At 45.1% G+C, this 19,542-nt stretch overlaps 4 protein-coding genes across 4 annotated transcripts; 3 read left to right on the forward strand and 1 right to left on the reverse strand.

Annotated features, from left to right (window-relative positions):
- Window positions 1–489: 489 nt before the first annotated feature.
- On the forward strand, window positions 490–1,513 carry AOL_s00173g128 (uncharacterized protein; the record flags this gene model as incomplete). The annotated part of the gene is made up of 2 exons (XM_011127870.1): window positions 490–1,080; window positions 1,148–1,513. The coding sequence occupies 2 exons, from the start codon at window positions 490–492 to the stop codon at window positions 1,511–1,513; spliced, it is 957 nt and encodes a 318-aa protein (XP_011126172.1).
- Window positions 1,514–7,823: 6,310 nt separating this feature from the next.
- Window positions 7,824–8,438, forward strand: AOL_s00173g129 (uncharacterized protein; the record flags this gene model as incomplete). Its single annotated transcript, XM_011127871.1, has 4 exons — window positions 7,824–7,914; window positions 8,022–8,059; window positions 8,119–8,179; window positions 8,272–8,438. 4 exons carry the CDS (start codon window positions 7,824–7,826, stop codon window positions 8,436–8,438), a joined length of 357 nt encoding a protein of 118 aa, XP_011126173.1.
- A 4,204-nt stretch (window positions 8,439–12,642) lies between these two features.
- AOL_s00173g130 (uncharacterized protein) lies at window positions 12,643–13,029 on the reverse strand (the record flags this gene model as incomplete). Its single annotated transcript, XM_011127872.1, has 3 exons — window positions 12,643–12,666; window positions 12,726–12,830; window positions 12,970–13,029. 3 exons carry the CDS (start codon window positions 13,027–13,029, stop codon window positions 12,643–12,645), a joined length of 189 nt encoding a protein of 62 aa, XP_011126174.1.
- A 2,186-nt stretch (window positions 13,030–15,215) lies between these two features.
- On the forward strand, window positions 15,216–17,942 carry AOL_s00173g131 (uncharacterized protein; the record flags this gene model as incomplete). Its single annotated transcript, XM_011127873.1, has 6 exons — window positions 15,216–15,368; window positions 15,433–15,536; window positions 15,609–16,284; window positions 16,420–16,507; window positions 16,561–17,091; window positions 17,146–17,942. The coding sequence occupies 6 exons, from the start codon at window positions 15,216–15,218 to the stop codon at window positions 17,940–17,942; spliced, it is 2,349 nt and encodes a 782-aa protein (XP_011126175.1).
- Between the last annotated feature and the right edge of the window lie 1,600 nt (window positions 17,943–19,542).

Here is a 19,542-nt window from a genome sequence, read left to right on the forward strand (position 1 = left end):
GTTCCATCGAGTCCCCGTCATGAATGGACATACGTCCATGTTTCCTGTCCGGCCATGCCATGCCCTGTTCTCCCACATTTCCGCACCCCTTCCAATATATAGACGGCTTTGTGCGCATTTCCTGCAATCCCTTTCTTTTCTTTTCCAGGAATCTTAATACAATGGAGACTGTGGTCTGCAAAGCAAGAGTCGATATCCTCAAACACTGTCCGCTTCAAGTTCCTCGAACTTTGTATCGACAGCCTCTATTCCGCAGTGAAGCGGTGCAATAGGTTTTTATTTGATAGCTAGCTATCATATATCTCGCGATCCTTTACCCTTTTGTCCGCTCGCTTCTATAGTTCATCCGAATACTTCCATTCGTACTATAAAGGGTATATCTATACATTAATTCCCCGACTATAATATCAATCACGGAGTTCATTGTGGACAGCACCCCCTAGCGAGACGACTCTAGTATCTTTTTTTCTTCTAGAAATCGAGAATAAAATGCAACACACCAAGATCTCTCCAAGGCTGCCGCCTACCCCAAAACCCTCGACAGAGTTGGCACCAAGACGAACTCCTCGCCTTTCAATAGATGCATCGTTCAATCTGGGCCCTGCCGCAATCACACTGTCCCCAGAGGTTTTAAAAACCGCCTCATCAGCACACACTGTCGCGGCAACTCACCAGGCTCCACCACTATCTCCGACTTCTCCATTCTCGCTGACACCGATCAATCCAGATGAGCCAAGGGTACAGCAAAGGCGGCGGACCTCATCTAGTGCTGGTACGACTACCAGCAAGAGGAAGGATGTCGTGATTGGGCCACCGCCTACTAGGCAACATCCAATCATTCAGATGAAGCCTAGAGAAGTAGTACCGGCCATTGTGGAGGACACAACGACCAAGGCTGTTGCCGGAACAAAGCGGAAAGCTACTGGTGTATCTGCAGCAAAGAGAAAGATTGCTCGCAAGACCGCTCATTCAGAGATCGAGAGGCGGCGTCGATCAAAAATGAATGACCAGTTCGCCAAACTTAAGAGCATGGTTCCTGCTTGTAAAAACCAGGATATGCATAAACTCGCCATTCTTGAGGTAAGATACTTGCCTGAAATTTTTCCTTTCATACATAACATTTGACTAATTGGTTTTCCGAACTCAGGCCACTACTGAATACCTTGCATATCTTGAAGAGGCCATCAAAGTGTACCGCAACGCAGGTTCAGACAGCGTCGTTCACAGCCCACCAACCTTTTCCGCTTCGGATAGCGGACCAGGCGATGAGATGATTGATTATGACGATGAGGAGGACGATGAGGCCGATGACTTCGCCATCGCTACTGCAGACTGTTCGCCAGCGTTGTCAGCAATTCCGTCCCACCAACCCACGCTTGAAATCACAGACACAGAGGCCACTCACGCCTTACTGCTCCTTGCCGACCACCAATCACAACATTCTCCTAGAGAACGAATGATGAGCTTTAGTACTAGATCGAGACCGATTTCGGTGAAAGATTTGTTATTGTAGTACATACATGCCATTCTAAATCTTTCCTTCCTTCTTTCTTTCGGGTTTTTTTTCCTGAACATCCTTACCATTCAACTATCTTTTTTCTTTCGGCCCTAGTGGGGGTCAACTCACGGTTTTTTTTTGGGACAAAGAAAAATACAAAAGTTCATGCTTTGATGAATCTCCTTCCTTTTCTTCTATCCTCCATCTTGGCTATTTTCCATTTCCATTGTTACCATAATTTCCTTTGTCCATGCTTATAGACGTTGCCGGGCATAAGGATAATATAGCGAATGAGCATAGGATACTTTGTTGCATAATGCTTGGTCGATCTTGGTATTGCGGGGCTTTTGGGTCGCCCCTAGTTAATTGTTATTGGGAAGGGTTTCTCTTGGAAATATCATGTTTTTGTTATTTAACGGTGCGATGTCTGTATCAACTGATCCGCATTTCGAAGCTTTCTTTGGGCCGGGTTACTCTTTTTTTAATCTTTCATTTCCGGTGGTGAATTTTGCATGTAGAGTATCAAGAGATCGATCTCCATGGGGAAAAAAAGGTTATACCCGGTCCGAAGCTCGGTTATTATTGTAGTATAAGCGGCGCTTCGAACCTTAATGGTGTAAGGTTGAACAAACCCTGGTGGATCGACCCACAGGCATCCGGGGTAGTATACCTGTATATACGAGATGTCATTAGGACTTATATCCAAAACGTACATATATATATTCCGATGGTTTTTAAAATACTCGATGGATCTGAGAAAACATTTCACTTACCAGGACAATATTAAGCGTGGAGATTAGAGAACTGTAAAATACTTAGGCAAACTAGCAGGGCCGGATAACCAGCCACGCAAGCGTAGATTTGTCTCGTTAATCCGACGTACCATCCTTTACCCAGCAAAGACTTAAGTATCACCCCGGAATTTAATCATATTTCCGATTCGAGAGAGGCTATCCCGAAAAATAAAGTATATGGGTTTCGTTGAAGCTATTCTAGCAACTGGTGCTAGGAATGGTATCAGACAATCTTCTTCCAACAGCGCGGTGCAGAAGGGGATGCAAAATGCAACAAATATGATCAAAAGTCTTGTTGGGGGGATATTTTCATATCAGACTGAACAAAAGTAGGGAATATCAATCGGTTGGAGGAAAAAGAGTTACAAAAGAATCTGGAATCACCTTGAGTACCCATGATATCTAGACTATCCATGGACAAAAAACTTTAGAGGTCGCCCATATAATTGTATTGCATCGATCGACCGATCGATAATACTTATGACGCATAGAGCCGACTTGCAATCCCCATGATACCATCTATGCATCGATCGATCGATTCGTGACCACTTTTCCTGGACTCTCCAGGGTCCAATACCCATCCATATTTCTAGCTTGTCTTTCAGCCGATCCGAATATTCGATCTATGATCTCGCTATATGGTAGGATTGCAGCATACTCCAATCAGCCTTTCCCTTGATACTTCGCGCAATGCGCATATGCACCGATGCACTAGCTGGTGGAGTGCAGCCGTGGTGCAGGGAAAGAATTCAAAAAAAACCCCGTCTTCGGTGCGTTAAAGCAAAGGCCGAAACCATCGGGATACTTGCCGGACCAATACATATCTCTACAGGTTGCAAATCTGCCTTCCAAAGATTTGCAGACTGCAAGATGTGTATAATCTGAATGAGACTCATGTAGCTGCACAAGAGGCCGGGGCTCTGGTGTTCCCCCACTCTACTTATTGCATATGCTCCACCCTTCATTTCAAATCTGTAGAAGGATTATCGGGTTCTGAAAGTTCCCCATTCTGGTTGTGCAATAAGTGGCCTGAAGTTCTCCAAATCCACACCAACTTTGCCTAACATTTTTGTATTCCATCTTCTCTTTTGCTCGATCTGTAGTGAATACCTCAGAAGTGATAGTGGCGTATATATTCGTGTAGACGGGGTACTTTCGGGTAACGGATTTATTTTTTGTGCATGTGGTAAAAATGGCAAAAAGTGCCACGGATGGAGCTTTATAGGTTGATATCGATATTCCGCATACCAAATCCAATACCAACATTCCAGAAATTAATGCATTTTCTGTACTTCCCTCGCAAACTTGTGACTTGCATGCATATATACAGACGCAAAGGCGACGTGTACTGTATGGGTTTCTGTTTGGCCTAGGTCTTCAACTTCCCCATGGCGCCCCGCATCGAACAGATCTCTTTGTTCTTGGCAACAAATCGCACAGTTGCGAGGATATCCGGCTGTCCAGCTATCATATGGGCCGGCCTACCGGTATACTACAATGGGTTTGCTAAAGGCCTGCAACATCTGCACAGTCACAAGGTAATGACCAATCAAAGCAATACCGTTGCTCCGTATATTTACCCTGAGCGATTGTGCCAAAAGCTTTAGGACTTGTACATGTACAATATATTAATATCTGGCGTGCATCGGTACGAAGCTGGTGGTGCCATGGCCGTTCCACGGCCAGCCACGGACTTGAACTGCAGTATAACTGGGAAAATTAAAACTTTCCCAACGGGACGGAGAGCTTATGATTGCTTAACCGCTAGTTTCGAAGCGAGAGACAAACTATATGACCATGAAACCCACCCGGCGGGCATGCATGTAGTTGTGCAGTCTTCTGCACAATCGTTAATACGGCTGACCGGGCCTCCCTCGACATTGACCTTTCCAACCAGAAAATTGAACGGGGTTCCAAAAGAATGTGCATAATGTACACAGTATGATGCAATCTAGATCTCACAATATGCCGTTCGGCAATAACATATACATTTCGAGAAAAAATTGGGTTGATGGGATCAGTTGACGTATTGTACATCGTAATTCAACCCCACGCCTAACGTGAATTTTTTTTAGGGACCGCTGCCGGTTTTACGGATTTAGCTAATCAATCAAGATGGAATAAGTTTGTTTCGAGGTTGGAAGTGCTTTTAGTTGCCTTATGATGCTTGGTTTCATGCATGCACCGGCCGTCATTCCTAGCCTAGCTAGCTAGGAGCTCACGGATTGCAAACTTAACCGCTTCATTACTACTGTTTAAGGCTATAACTATTAGAGGAGCTACCCAAAGGTTAGAATATATCCATACTTGGGTATGATTGGATTGAACATCAGAGTATACGAATACAGATAACCAGTAGCCGCATGCGCGCAAGGGCAAATGTGCCGTATGGAATGTGTTCGTGTTTGATCCTCACATCTCAGGTCACACAAGACCGCGACTTCACGCCGATATCTCGAGCCCAGATGTGCAATTAATGCCGTAACCAATAACGCACGAAGATTCAAAAAGGAAGCCAAATAGACCAATTGATCAGTCGGCCAGGCTCCGCCACCGCCTGAAAGATTCGGTGTCCTCATGCATGAATGTCAGGGTACATTCGGCCGGCAGGTTGATTGCTCAAGTATGTACTATATTAATTAATATGGATAATTATTCGATTTAACATCGATATGCACGGCCACCGTTTTGTTAGATGCAACGTTTCGTTTCGATTCCGCGATTGAAATAAACGCCATACCAAGCAAGGGGAGCATTCGAATTGCCATGATGACTCTTCTAGAACCCCCAGAATCTGCAAAATCTACTAGGATGTTAATTTTTATCCAACCCTGGTTACATATACGTATGATAGAATCCACGTACCAAGGGAGAGCCTAAGGTGGCTAGCCCTAAAGACTCAGCTAGATGATTATAGGATCCTAGGATCGAGGAATGTTGTGTTTCTGCCCCGCACTGGGATGTACCCTAATGGTAGCCTCCTTCTTTTAGTGGCCGCAGTGGAGACAAGCCGGGAGGCTACCAAGCGAGCGGGATCGGTTTCAAATCTAGTCTGCATAGAGTTAGTTTCCAGGCTTATAAAACTACCCAGCTGCTATGTAAACCAGTTCCAGGGTACCCACAGACATTTGGAGTGCAGAAATATGGCATTCGCCAGACGAATCTAGCGAGTGAGAGCATAGAGTGCACAGGATGGTTTCACGTCACGGCCAAGCTAAGCGGCAACTGTTGTCCTCGATGGGATAGTTGACTAATTCAAAGCACCAGCTCTGGTTTTCCGACTTCGATTGTGCATAGTGGGGCGGGGGGTCTCATAAGGTCTGCTTGTTACCTTTCTGCGGTCAGTCCAAAATAAATCCTTCGGTCACCGGATATTGGAATTGTAGCATTGCATATTGCTTGCCATCTTTTAAACTGCCTGCAGTTGACATAATGCAGTCGGTTCGTCCCTTTGCAGCCTCGAGCTCGATAGATATCAACCTAGAACCCCCAAGACCACAATAATTTGACCACTGCGCCGGATGAATTGATCTAATCCGATTCGATAGGGCCTCAGTCTTAGCAAGCTTTCAAATAGCCCCACCTGATCTGGATAGCCGAACGGCTGGAAAAGAAGATCGACATGTGATTACCTTGGATCGGAATGCTTTGACCATTCGCTAATTCTCCTCCTGGGATTGAGACACCCGTACGATACAGGGCTAACCAGGGTAACTAACTGCCAACGACTATGAAGAAGAAGAAAAATTCGGATATAGTATATCAAAGGAGCACTTCTATCTCGAGAACCACAGGCTGTTCGGATTGAGTTCCTATAGGTCCGTCGATTTCTCAGCCAGGAAGACACAGGTAAGTATTCCTGCTGCGAATACTTTGTAGAAATTAATTTTCGCATGTTGTAAGTCTTGGACCATGTGGTCAGTCAATCAACCGCCCCGTGTCTGGATACTCGATGCGAATTCCAAGTATGCAATGCATTCCACAAATTTGACTACAGTTGAACTATATACCTGTTAAACAAATTAACTCTGATTACCATGAATTGTCCTCGTCACCATACCTAAGATCGGGGCACAGACTTTCGTAAGACGAAACAATATATGCCGGTGATGTATTACTTTTAACCATTGCATTTAAGTTGTAACGAATACTGCTTTTGGAGCAGGGGTTGGCCTGCGGCCATGAGGTGAAGTAAGGCAGCAAGACCTTAATTTGGGACTAGTATCATAGTTCCTCTTCAGACAGCTGCAGTGGCGGAATTCTACCTCGTGATTCTAATTGGGTTAGACAAATTCAAGCAAGCATCCGACTATATTAAGGTTGTAACCAAGGAAGAAAATGTTTCCTTGTATTTCATTTTAAACATCATGATATGGGCCCTCACCTAGAGCTTACGGGACGTTGTTTTAAAGACGACACATGCATAGGCACGTGAAATGATTTGCCAGGACCCTTTTGCATAGCCGCCAAAAATTAAGAACGGTCTAGACTAGCCCTTCACAGATCCGGCCTCGATACCTGGATTAGGACCGATATTTAGGAAAGGAGGCCAAATCAAGCAGCCGTCTAGGGTTCGATGCCTAGTTGGAAGTGGCGGAAGATCAAATCGGTCTTTCAAGTAGAAATCGGCTGAAGCGAAGGGTTCAGGCACAATTTGTGCACAGGAAGAGAGCAGCAAGCGGAATGGCATTCCTTGTTTTTGGGGATCTGTGCATGCAAAAGTGAAAACAAGTTTATGTACGACGACTATGGCAGGTTTTTCAAATTTTGTGATATCAGATTATTCTTACTTTGAAGACTTGATTATCAGGCCGACCCTGATTGAGTTATCGAAGAAAAAAGAGAGAGGAGAAGAGGAATAGCTTACCCATATGGGCCCATTGCATATAATATTGTACATACTCTCAGTATGCAAATGTATTGTATCTGAATCCGAGTGTAACCACCAATATACGTGCATTATATGTGTAGGTAAGTACCAGACTTTGCGCATACTGCTGGTGTTTGCCGAGGCTGTCGATGCAATGCCCTCTCTCCATCTACCGAATAGAAGATGATGGCGTTACGTTCTCCGGTGCACATATCGGCTGGTTAGCCGTATACCTGAGTTGCAGAATCGGATGATTGGTTGCGAAGTTACAGAAGGTGGGACGAACTAGGCCAACTACCGGCCCGCCGTGTGGTGTCGTTTAATTTTGGAATTTGATTTGGTTGAAGTTTTCCATGTGAATTCAACATTGACATGGGATAAAAACTGCTTCCATTCTGAGGCTGTGATCTCTCCACAACGCATACTTCTACAGGTTCCCATTCTCCTATCTACATACATACATATCGTCCCATATCTCTTAATTGCCACAGCGGAAGCTAGTTAACGGCAAGCCCCCCTACATTAAGCCCAAGAAGTAGCTTAAGGCATTCTACAAGGGTAAGAGCAATCACATAACCCCCAAGTTCACCGGCCAGATGCATGCAAGTGGCTTCCCCGAACTGAACCGCCGCATGTACTATCTAGAACTCGTGAGACTACAATGGCAGGCAGGTTTCAACCGAAGGAACCAGTTCAATTGGACCCTCCAAAAGACGATATTATCACTACGGATTATCTTTCCAAGTGCGATGGTGAGTATTTTCAGCTTGCTGTTACCGGAATTAAACCATTCTCTGTTGTAACATTAAGAATACAGGCTGACCAAGTTGAAAACTTCCGCCTACTCTCGTTTGTTCAGGAACAAATGAGGGGTACCCTATCTATGTAGCTATTAAGGTAGTTCTACCAGCCATGCAATCGTTCGGTCCGTTCCCGTGAGTTAAGTCATCATGCAGGGCACGGTTTTCGACGTCACAAACAAGAAGGAGTCATATGGCCCAGGTGGGTCTTATCACAGTACGTTTTTCTTCTCCTTTCCAACTTTTTGTATTTTTAATTAGGTTTAGTCACAGCTAACGGGTAGTCTATCGATGCATCTACACCCATAGTCTTCACTGGCAAGGACGCTTCCCGTGGGCTGGGGAAATCTTCACTGAAACCTGAAGATGCCATCCCAGATTATTCTGGATTGAATGAATCGGAGATGGAGACTTTGGAGAATTGGTACACGTTCTTCAGCAACAGATATAACATTGTGGGCAAAGTCGGGAACTAAAACTAGCTAAGATATTGGATGTATATCGATATCGTGCATCCAAAGGATGTAACGGTGTCAATGGGAAAACCAGATGCCTCTTTCCTGAGTCTAGACTCGACATTTCATATCAATGGAACCCAGGAATATGTCATACCCCCATTCACTTACCCATGAGTTCTTTTTTTTGTGCTTCGACGTGCATGATAGCAGCAAACATTGGATTCGAAGCCAAGCCAGGCAACTTATCGAAGCTGAGTTTCATCCCATTAGCTACTTGTTAATGCACCTCGCTTCATCCCGGCTTCCGACCAACCTAGAACCCTCCCTAACTGAGACCGAAATTTACCTTAAGTAGAAATTAAATTGGATTAGTTACCCGAGGCCCTGGTTACGAGATCGCGACGTGAGCTGGCAAATCCGCATATACCCCACGGACTGTAGTATAGAGATTGCATTCGAGGTTGTGAGAGATGTATATGCAATTGATCGATCCATGCACAAGTACTAATATAATAATGCACATGATATAGTTCGTTTAGGTAGGGGCTCTTCCATACCTTTTACTTGGACTATGTAATCATCAACGTACTCTACCACTACAAATTGTTGACCAAAGCCAAAAAATATGTATATCAAAAAATAAAGAACAAAAAATGAGGGGTAGATTTCGAAATTTCATTTATTGGAATTGCAATTGTCTCGATCACCAGACGTTTATCGCCCATAGAGCGCGGTGTGGTTTGTAGCTATAACAAAAAAATACAACGGAACAACACGAAGGCACTACACTACATATATCAAACAATTGTACAAATTTCCATGCCTCCTCCTCCATAAGAAACAGCCCCCAGAATAATCTTGGTTTGTGATATGAGAGTGCGTTCGAAAGGGGGAGAAAAAAGTAGGAGAAAAGATAACTGCTTCGCATAGTGTAGTGCGCAGCTACTGGTGAAAATGAAAATAAAAATAGAGAAACTTTTAGGTCAGCATGAGGACCTAAAAAGGAGGCAAAGTAGGTGATTGCAAAAGTAAATTTAAGCAAGGAAATGTTTCCATCTATGAAGGAACAAGGTTGACAATGTTTACAAAACCTTTCTTTGGGTCGAATGACTAGCTTTTATTTTATGATTGGTGGTTCAATCCTTAGGTTTTGTGTATTGAAAACTTTTAGTCCTCTGCTGGGCCATTAACGGGTGGGCCACCGCAAGAAGGGCACAAGACTCCAATCTCGGAGACCCTTTCGCGATCTTGGTTCTGTACTCCAAAACATTGGTGGAACGGATCGTTCCTGGCGAAATGGCAGTATCTGACGATTCTGTTGACGGAATGCCCGCAGGCAGGAAAGTGAATCTTTTCGTACCAACACATGTCGAGGAAGGATACTATCGGTGATTAATATTATCTAGTATTAAATGAGTGCAGAGTATATGTTAGAAAGCGAAAATAATTGCCACATTCACTTTAAGTTACTTTGAAGTCTATTGCCACTGAGAGGAGGAGCTCTAGGACTATTGTGACTTACGGAGTTCTTTGAGCTAAGTGGTCAAGAATGGTTCTTGGAGATTTGCTTCTGGTTTAGGATATGGATATGCGACTATCCGATGCGTCTACAACGAACTCAGCTTTGGTAAAGCCCTAGGGCGGTTCCACAGCATATATGTATGTAGGAAACTAATTGTAGGGAAGGCCTGAAAGGGGGGTTGCCAACCTTTGACGAATTCAGAATTGGTTGAATTATGAATGATCTTTGTCAGACAATCGTACAATCTACCCTGGAAGTGGAATGAATAGTGGGAGTCAGATGACTCAAATGGATTATAACTTCAAGGATATTGATTAAGCTTGTGAAGAGGGAAGTTGCTGAGGACAAGAAGAAACTGGCCTCGTTGGAAGTAGCTATTTTATAGTCCAATATTCAAATAACTGGCATCAAGAAGGCCATAGTGATTCAGCTCGCATCACTGTCATAATTGTCTCATGGAAACATTAATTTCAATCGAATCGAAAGATGCGAGGTCTAGATTCGATTACAACGGCAACTTATCCAGCTCATGACTGGTTTCGCTGAAAATTTTATGATACCAACCTTCGAATCGTCAACCTTCAACTTCTATCACATTTTTTTGAAAAAAGGAATTTTATGGACGGTACATAGGTTAGGCGTGGATAACATATTCCCGATACATGGTGGCAGGTCCACAGGGGTATCGGGCTTGCCAGCTCGCACACCTCATCCCAACATTGATTCCTATACGTAGGAGAGAGAATGGACTGGGCGAATGTGTATACATGTATCTCATGTGTAACCCCCCACTCAATTGATCAAGCTTGCGTCGGAACAGGTAAGTACCCATATGCCTACTTACATATTTATAAAATGGGGGTCAAATTAATTCCGAGTACGGCGAAGGATGCATCGAAGTCGAAGGAACTTGCAGGCGGATGCAAGGCTGAAGCCAGCCGGGAGGCAGGGAGGCAGGGAGCACAGAAGCAAAGTGAAGTAACATGGAGCAATTTTATTCTCAACTTCAAGACCGACAAGCAAGTACCTAGAAAGAATCGATCATTAGATATCTATAAAGGCCCTTGAAACTGTATTGTAGCACCGGTTTTACAACTTATAAAGCGACCAGTGTGCTCTTTTATGCTGCACGAAAGTTCAGACGAAACGTTCGAAAACTAGCTTTTACTCCACGGAAAATTTACCCGTTAGATACTGGTTAAAACTTTTAAAGTTTCGACTAACTAGACGAACTCGAGCACTCGGTGCCAAAAAAAAACACTGTGTGTGAAATCAGAGCCAGCCCATCAAGGGTTTCGATTAGTCTCGGGTTTCGATATCGCAACTGCAATAACCGACCTGCTGCACATACTCCTGGCATATAGCCGCCATTTCAGATTAATACATTGATCGAAATTTCCAAGAAGAGAAATTTTTTCTTCAGCCGGCTGAGATTGTGACAGACCATACATTGGCTACGTTTGCCGGCGCGCTGTAGGTGGAGGGGTAACTACGAGCAAATCGGGACAAAAATGATGCTCGATAGGCACTCCGATGTGTATCCCAAGGCAATTTCCGGGCCTTAAGATAAAAGTGGTGTGCATATCCGTATGTGGATGGGGGACGTAAGGAATTCTGTAGCTTCAAAGGCGAACGGCAAGGAGGGCACGGGGGCAATAAACCAGATGTATGTATGTATCATGCAGTTATTCCATGAAACTAGAAACCTGCCAGACGCAACTGGATACTTAGTTATATTGACTGACTTAGACGAGTTTGAACGAAGTATAGGTTCCATATACACTCTCAATGGAGTGACAAAGCGAGTACCGTTTTCATCACTGATAGAAACTATTTACGTACATAAACCGTTCTAGATACGAATAAATTGGCCCCACTTCTGCATGCACCGCTGATGCAAGATATCTGTTACCAGAAACTTTCCCAGATTGTCCTCATGGAAGGTGGGCCTTGTCTCGAGCCTCAAGGGTGCGAATAAGAGACTTTTACGGAAACTCCATTCCACGCCAGGGCAGTTAAATCATGGCCGGTGGGAGAGCGGGACGGCAAACGGACCCGGAACCAGACCGTCTCGTAAAACGACATCTATTGGGATATTACCTTGCTTTCCAACCTCATGCAAGTTCTTGAAGTGGGATATGGCATGTCATCCTGTTAGCGAGTCCAACTTCAGGCACTATTGTTTCCGACCAAGGAAGTACAGGCCAAGCAGGGTCATGCGCATAAACAAAATCAAACCCAGACATTCCGAAGCAGCGAGACTTTGGAGGTTCTTTGCTTGAGGGCTAATTGCAACGCCGTATCAAACCTGACACGTTTGATTGGAGAATATCAAGGCTACGTATGGTTGGCGAGTGGGACAGCTTGCCACGAATCGGGTTCAATGTAGGTGAAGGCATCTTCTTGATGGGTATGGAAGATTCAATTCAACGGCGGTTCCTGATATACATTCTACTAGTGCATAATCAAAGATAGGCTCGGAATTTCTCCCACTATTAGGGTGTCGGGCTTCGTGAAATTGTGTGAGGTATAAAAACGGAAGACAGACAGAGGTCGACCAGCAATGTACAAACGGCAGAAAAAACGCCTTGCCCGGAAATGTATGGGTTTGCCTGAATCCCAGAAAATAAAAGGGAGAAAGGCGATGAGATAGACTGCAAGGAAAATGAAGTGAATCAAGGAAAGTAAACGTGGAAGGGATTACGATCCAGGGTTGGGGTTCATCTATACGAGGTGATTAGAGACTTCGATATATGACAGTTGGAAAGACTGCAATTTCTCACCTTTCTCTTTCCTCCAGTGAGGGTGACGTTAACGAAACGTCTGGTGTATAGTATTCTCTTCTTTGCACGTCCCTTTGGAGACTTCTTCTTTTCTTGCTTCTCGACCTATATTCCAAACCATCACCTGTCAGCCTGACCCGATCCATTTTCGAATAATTTTTGAATGACACAAGTAGATGTGCATTCGTTGTCGGTATTTCCTCCTCCTCCTTCTCCTCTTCCTCTAGCCAGGTCGTGATCGTACCTTCGGAGTCTGAGACTTGACTTTACCCGCACGGGCGAGAGAACCGTGGACCTTTCCCATATTGTCTGTGTAGCGTGGAGGCTGGTGTCGATATAGAGCCTAAGGCGTGTGTTCGAGGTAACAATAGTAGCTATAAAGCTTTCTTTCGTGATATCGCTGGGCGAGAGAAGAGGTTGTCGATGAGAAATATGTCAATGGGGGTTGAATATGCTAGGATGACTCCTCTGAAAACTCCCGCCACCACAACGCTATCTGACTCGAACTGGAGCGTTTGTCCTTCACGTGACTTGGGTTTGGAGCCCTAAGCTTCCGTGTTGATTGCACGTGATCTTAATGCTGTTTTTGTCGAAATCGCCTTGAGAATGTGTTGTGACGGACAAACAGCCAACACCTCGGCAGCTCGTGACGGATGATGTTGTGGTACGGACCGGATAAAGGGATGGTGATTTCCGACCATTCAGACGCTTCTCCAACTTGCGGCAACACTTCGTTCACCAACTTCCAGGTTTTTAGCTGTGCTCTCTCGATGGGTTTGCAGGGGAGGAAGGCGATATCTAGCAGATGGGAAATGGTATGGGATTCATGAGTTTGCCACCTCCTTGTCATATCTCTATGATGGACCCTTTCCCGTTCTCAATGTTGTACACTGTAAGTGTTTTCTCCTGCTCGACTAGGGAAATTGGCGATGCTAACGGATGGGTATTCGATTCTACAGCTTTTAAAGCAGTTGCCCGTGGCTCAGGCCCAGACTGGCCCATGAATAAAGAGTCTATGGAAACCTCAGAGAGCCCGGCTGAAAGAAAGGCTTGCTCCACGCGTATATATCGTCCAAAAAGATGGAAGAAGTTCGAACAAGTACGCAGGTACTTACTCAGGTGCTAGTACGTCTGCATCCAATTTTCATCTCGCGGGATTTCATCCGCATTATCAAGGCATAGCTAATTCAAAGCCTTAGCCATGTCCACCTAAAGACCAAGAGAGTCCAATGTATGCCTGGCTAGAACGAACCACGCTACATGTGTGAGGTTGTGATAGAAGTTCTGCTCTGTTGCATCACAGTAAAAAGCACTGTACTTTGTGAGATATTCGCATTACAGAGAAGCCTTTTTGGTTGGGGTTTGCCAGCTTCTGTCTTTGGCAAAGGGGCAGTTGGATTTGCCATGGCGCAAATGGCCTGGATTCGTACTAAGAAGCACTCGTGCATGCGTGTTCATAGGCCCTGGGACACCATTTTCACAACGGGAGGAATCCAGGTGTGACGCTATTCTCGATGATCGAAGTCTCCAGAACCGTCCGAATCGGCACGTTTGGTGCCGCATTATGCTACGCTGTGCCGCATCTACGCTTGAGCTGTCTATCTCCAGATCCGCAACACATGTTTGTCCCTGTCGACACCAGATGTATCTTGATGGTTGGGAAATTGGCGCCTTGCATCCCCGAATATTGAGCAGGGACTCCCTCCGATGACTCCTGGTGAGGACCGAGCAATTTCAATAATCCCGCCCTTCTGAAGCATGTTTGGTCGGGTTTTGCGCCCACCAATCACATCTTGTCAACTCCAAATCTGCCTGTCCCCTAAGGCACGGACCCGGTATGACCGCAAAGGGGATAGGGAGCTTGGGCAACAAGATGTGGTGGAGACCGTGCTCACAAAAGTGGGATGGTGTGGGTTGTGGAAGCTTCTACTAAGGAACCTGGAGGTACAGTTTCAAAAGCGGCAAACATGGAGCCAGACGTTATCCCATCCAGTCAAGACCACCGCCGCACAAGACTCTAGCAAGCATCGAATTTACGCCAAACTACTCTAGCCCATTGGATTCTGCTTGCCACCAAGCTGACAAAGAGGTCGGCACTTTCAGGCTGGGATCCAAACGACTGTTATTGAGACGGGCCGGGCTCGATAAAGGAGTGGCTCTAGCGGAGGGTCGTGTCGTGTCGCCACGGAGCCGCCACCACGAGCGAACTTAAAAACTTCTTGCCTTGTTGAAATACTCATGCCGGCTTACGGCAATCGAGCTTAAGGCCAGCAAATCTCTTTGGATTCCCATGCATTGACCGATTCAAGAAAACGAACGTTGAGTCGCACTAGCTATACCGCTCCATTCCACGGCATCTTTCACCGGGCCAGCTGAAATCCTAATATATCCCTCCAACCATAAAACAATCAACTCTCGAAAACCCGAATAAATTCCGTATTGCAAGCGAAGTTGAAAGGGCACACAGTTCTCGAACCGGGGGAAGGATTAATGGACGGCAATAATAACCTAGAGGCAGTGCCTGAGGACGATCTAGTGGTGATACCCCGCCCACAAAATCCCCAAGGACAAAACAACAAGCGGGCGTTCCAAAAAAGACGTCGAAGCAGGGCATGTGACGCCTGTAGGCTTCGAAAAACGAAGGTCAGTTGTTAGCAATAGATCAGAGCTCCTAACATTCGCGTTAGGATTAATTGTTAGTGTATAGTGTGATGCTCCCCCAGAAGGAACATGTTCCTCCTGCGCGTCCGCCTCGTTACTGTGCAAGTTTTCAGATCCTGAGAGCGAGAAGAAGAAAATCGGCCCGGCTAGGTAAGACTTTGGCACCTACCCCCAAGTGCTTGTTCCCTAGGAAATCCTTTTCCCTAAGTATCCGCTGTTTAGACGCCTTCGAATGCTAGAAACAACGGTCCAGGAGTTGAATGAGAAGTTGAAGATTGCGGAGGCGAAGCTACAATCTGGAGAACGCAGCAGTACCGACGCTAGCACCCCTGAAATTCCATCATCATCCTCTGAAATAGCCGTCACGACAACAAATCGACGAGCTGACAGTCCTTCTAATTCTAATTCCACAGCAACTGGGAATTCCCCAAGTGATCGATCTCCGAGGCTTTCCATATCCCAACCTCCCAGAAGGGTTTCCTACGACATCAGTACTAATGAAGATCTTTTTGTTGGCACCACCTCCGGTTTGGGGTTTCTTGCCTCGATTCAAGAATATGTAGAAAGACTAGGCTACGACACGACCTCACTTCTCGACGCTTGGAAGACCGCCGAGGCTAAAACATTTCCAACAAATCCGCCGATCTACAATGACGACTCACAGATGCGGGACCTTCGCGCCTTCTTGCCCCCGAAGCCTGTCGGGCAAAAACTACTCAGCATTTTTCACCATTCAACTGCGAGGTATTTGTTCTTCAGCAGTACCATCAAAAGCCAGAAATACCCTAATGTTGCTTGTAGAGTTGCTCCAATCTTTTATTGGCCGATAATTCTAACTAAATTCGAACGGGCTTATGAGGCTCCAATATACCCAAATGATCAATCAGCTGTTACCGGGGTATTTTGCGTTCTAATGGCAATATATGCCTACGCTAGCCTGTGCTCCGACGACTTGGATGCATTTGAGGCACCCATTTATAATTCAAGGCAGGTAGAATTCCTCCAATTCCTTTAGAGTTTAGCTAACTAGTAGTTCGATAGACGAGGTTGGCATTTCTATGAGTATGCAAAGAAGTTCCATGATTTGAGCCAGCCAATGTACTCGATAGCTGATGTCGAAGGTATGCTATTATATCCCTTTACCTTGAATTTTTATTAATCCCTGGTGAATTAGTATTGATGGTGATGGGAATGTATCTCGACCTCTCTGCTTTGCCCTCACCTGCATGGATGACGATAGGTTCGCTAGCAAGAGTTTGTCAAGACCTTGGCCTTCACAGGAAACCAGCAGAAGGGAAATTTACCCCTCCAGAATACGAACACCGCTCCCGCATGTTTTGGTGTGCTTTCCTCCTAGACAGAAAGCTCGCCTTGCAATTCGGCAGACCGCCCATACTAGACGAGGAAGAGATCGATATGGATGAACCTGGAATGAATGATACAAGCGATTTGATCCATTTGGCATTTGACGCTGCACCGAGGGGATCAAATACATTCGCTGGAAGTGCTCTTTTCCGACAGATGATCACCAATTCGAGGTACATCGACCCTATATTACGGCTAAACGCCGAACCAGGGAATGAACAACAGGTGGAGCATCGAATCTACGAAATTGAGCAGAAACTCGATGCTATCGAGGCAAGTTTCCCAGAAGGTATATTTGATTGGGAGAATTCCAAGCCGTTAGATCCGGTACTTGTAAAACGTAAGGGTTCCTCGAATTCTCACTCCTGGCTGCCTCCTTGCTGACTCGTTTCAGATGCCGTGTTGGCTATGGCAACTAGGCTTTCCATGTATCGGCACTTCACTGACGCCTCACTGGATCGTAAACTCAGAACTCGTTGTTTCATACGGTCCGTTGAAGTTGGAAAGTCTACAGTGCATCTTCTCAATCGAATGATGAAATACCCTGACTGGGAACACGGATTCCGGCTTTACCAGAGCGAGTTATGCTACCAACACACCTTCAAAGTATCAATTATTATCCTCCTAGCTTCAACAATATTTGCAAAACCGTTTCAAGTGGCCACTAGTGGCGAGCTAGACACTTGCTTGAAGGCTCTTCGGGCCGCCGCACCATCACGGCCAACAGTTCAACAGAGTCTTCATATGTTCGACGAAGTGGCCAAAATTTTGAAAAATGAATATAGAACTTCAGGCTACGTAAATCATATCGATGCTTCATCGTCCACAATGTCATTCAACAATCATTACAATCCACCTGCTACTTCCTTTGATATTTCCCTCAGCCCTACCAGCATTACTTCAAGTGCCCCCGGCCCTTCTATCCCCACCACCATATCTACGGACCACAAGTCGCTCTATATTGCTCCAATAGTCCCATCTAATGACCTTAGGGTCGATCCTCCGATTGTTCCAAAATTCTGGCCAAGCTATGAATCTTATGGGCGCGCAGGATTGGGGTTTAGCAACTTAAAGCTCCCTTCGCCGTCAGAACACTCAAACTGGCTAAATCACATAGACCCTTCCTATTGGACATTGATGGAGAATGTCCTGAGCCATGAAGCGAATATCCATGAACCAAAACGACAATGACATTTATTTTTCGCGTGGGCGGGCTCGGTTTCAAAACTTCAAATTCAGGTTCAAATCCAAATTCATATTCATATTCGACTTTCTTTGCCTTGTTTTATAGGGGCTCATATATTGGTTGCAAATTGATCATTTCCCCGGGTCTTTAGTTCTATCATTGGGTGCTCTAGTGCGTAAATTTTTCTGTTGTCTTCATCTAGCAAGATGAGTGGATAGCTGTTGCATCTTTCATTGTTACTGTCATTTTCATTTCATAACTGGCATAGTGCATGTTTACTGATATTTGGTCCTGCCACTTTTCCTTAATTATGTGTGTTTGAAGGGCAACAGAAGCACCCTCGCCTTTGGTAGGGAGGGGAGCCCGACGTGCCCTTTGCTTTACTTGGCTTTAGATTTGGATTCATGTAGAGTCGCAGATTTTCAAAGCTTAACAACTTTCGCAGGCTCAAAGCGAAGCTCGCCAAAGAGCCGTTTTCCAAACTGTCATCTATTTTTCTGTATGACTAACATACCCTTTTTCGTTTCACCAATGTGTACACAGACGTAGTCTGGGGGACGCCGTTGGGAAGGTACGACGGCCAGAGGGACTGAACAAGCGGAGGTTGCCGGTGTATTTCCCCAGTATGGGAGCCAGGACAGGTATCACTCTACCGAGCACACGATGCGAATCGAATTCAGAGACACGATGATAGCTTTGAATCAACCATCGTCATATTGCGAATTGAATACTCTATCTAAATTGCCACGCCAGCATTTCAACTGATGATAACAACGCTTGTAAATCGCATTGATCGATGCATTGGACACCTCCCCGACTTTCAGAATATATTAATAGATGATATCTTTGCCTAAAAAAAAAATTAAAAATTTGTTTGTGTTAAAATAAAACAAATGACGGGATCACGACGAAGACTTCCACGTAATACCACCGCCGTAGCTGCCTATATTGAGAACCCAGACAGAAAACAAAGAAATAATCTAGTTTTTCAAATTGGAACACGGATGCCTCATATAATCCACCGCATATCCGCAAGCCGAGACTGAGCCGTGAAACGCGTGAGCAACGCATGATCTACGAAGATTAACGTTAACCGGCACATTTCGCACCGTTAAAGGGACTCTGCAGGGTCCGGAATGGCTTTTCCGGCCAATCTTGTAAATGCCTTTTTTTTTCCTGAGGTGGAAGGTGTGACATCACCCTTGATGGAGATACAATCTTGCTCTAACTAACTAAGAACTGATTGAGCTATTGGAGGAAAAAGTTATCTATTCGTGACTTTGTCCAACCTTGTCAATACCGCAGTGGACTTGACCAACCGAAAATGTGAAAGTATGAGCATCTACGTCACTGAATTCCAATACAGACTTCTCCCGTCTTCTTTCTGGAGAATCCCCGCATCAGTGTGGACATATGAGGTCACCAGGACCTGGTCCAAGTCTCCTCTCGATCTAACACAAAAGTACAACATTTGCAACACATATTGGTTGATATTGGACATTACAGTTGTATATTGAGCGACCTCAGGGTTTTACCAAATGTCGTTTTTCATGAGCCAAAGGGAGTACCAGTGCAATTTTTATTCAAAGCAGTGGGGATTGATTA

This window comes from Orbilia oligospora, assembly GCF_000225545.1.
Source record: "Orbilia oligospora ATCC 24927 unplaced genomic scaffold scaffold00173, whole genome shotgun sequence".
Taxonomy (NCBI): domain Eukaryota; kingdom Fungi; phylum Ascomycota; class Orbiliomycetes; order Orbiliales; family Orbiliaceae; genus Orbilia; species Orbilia oligospora.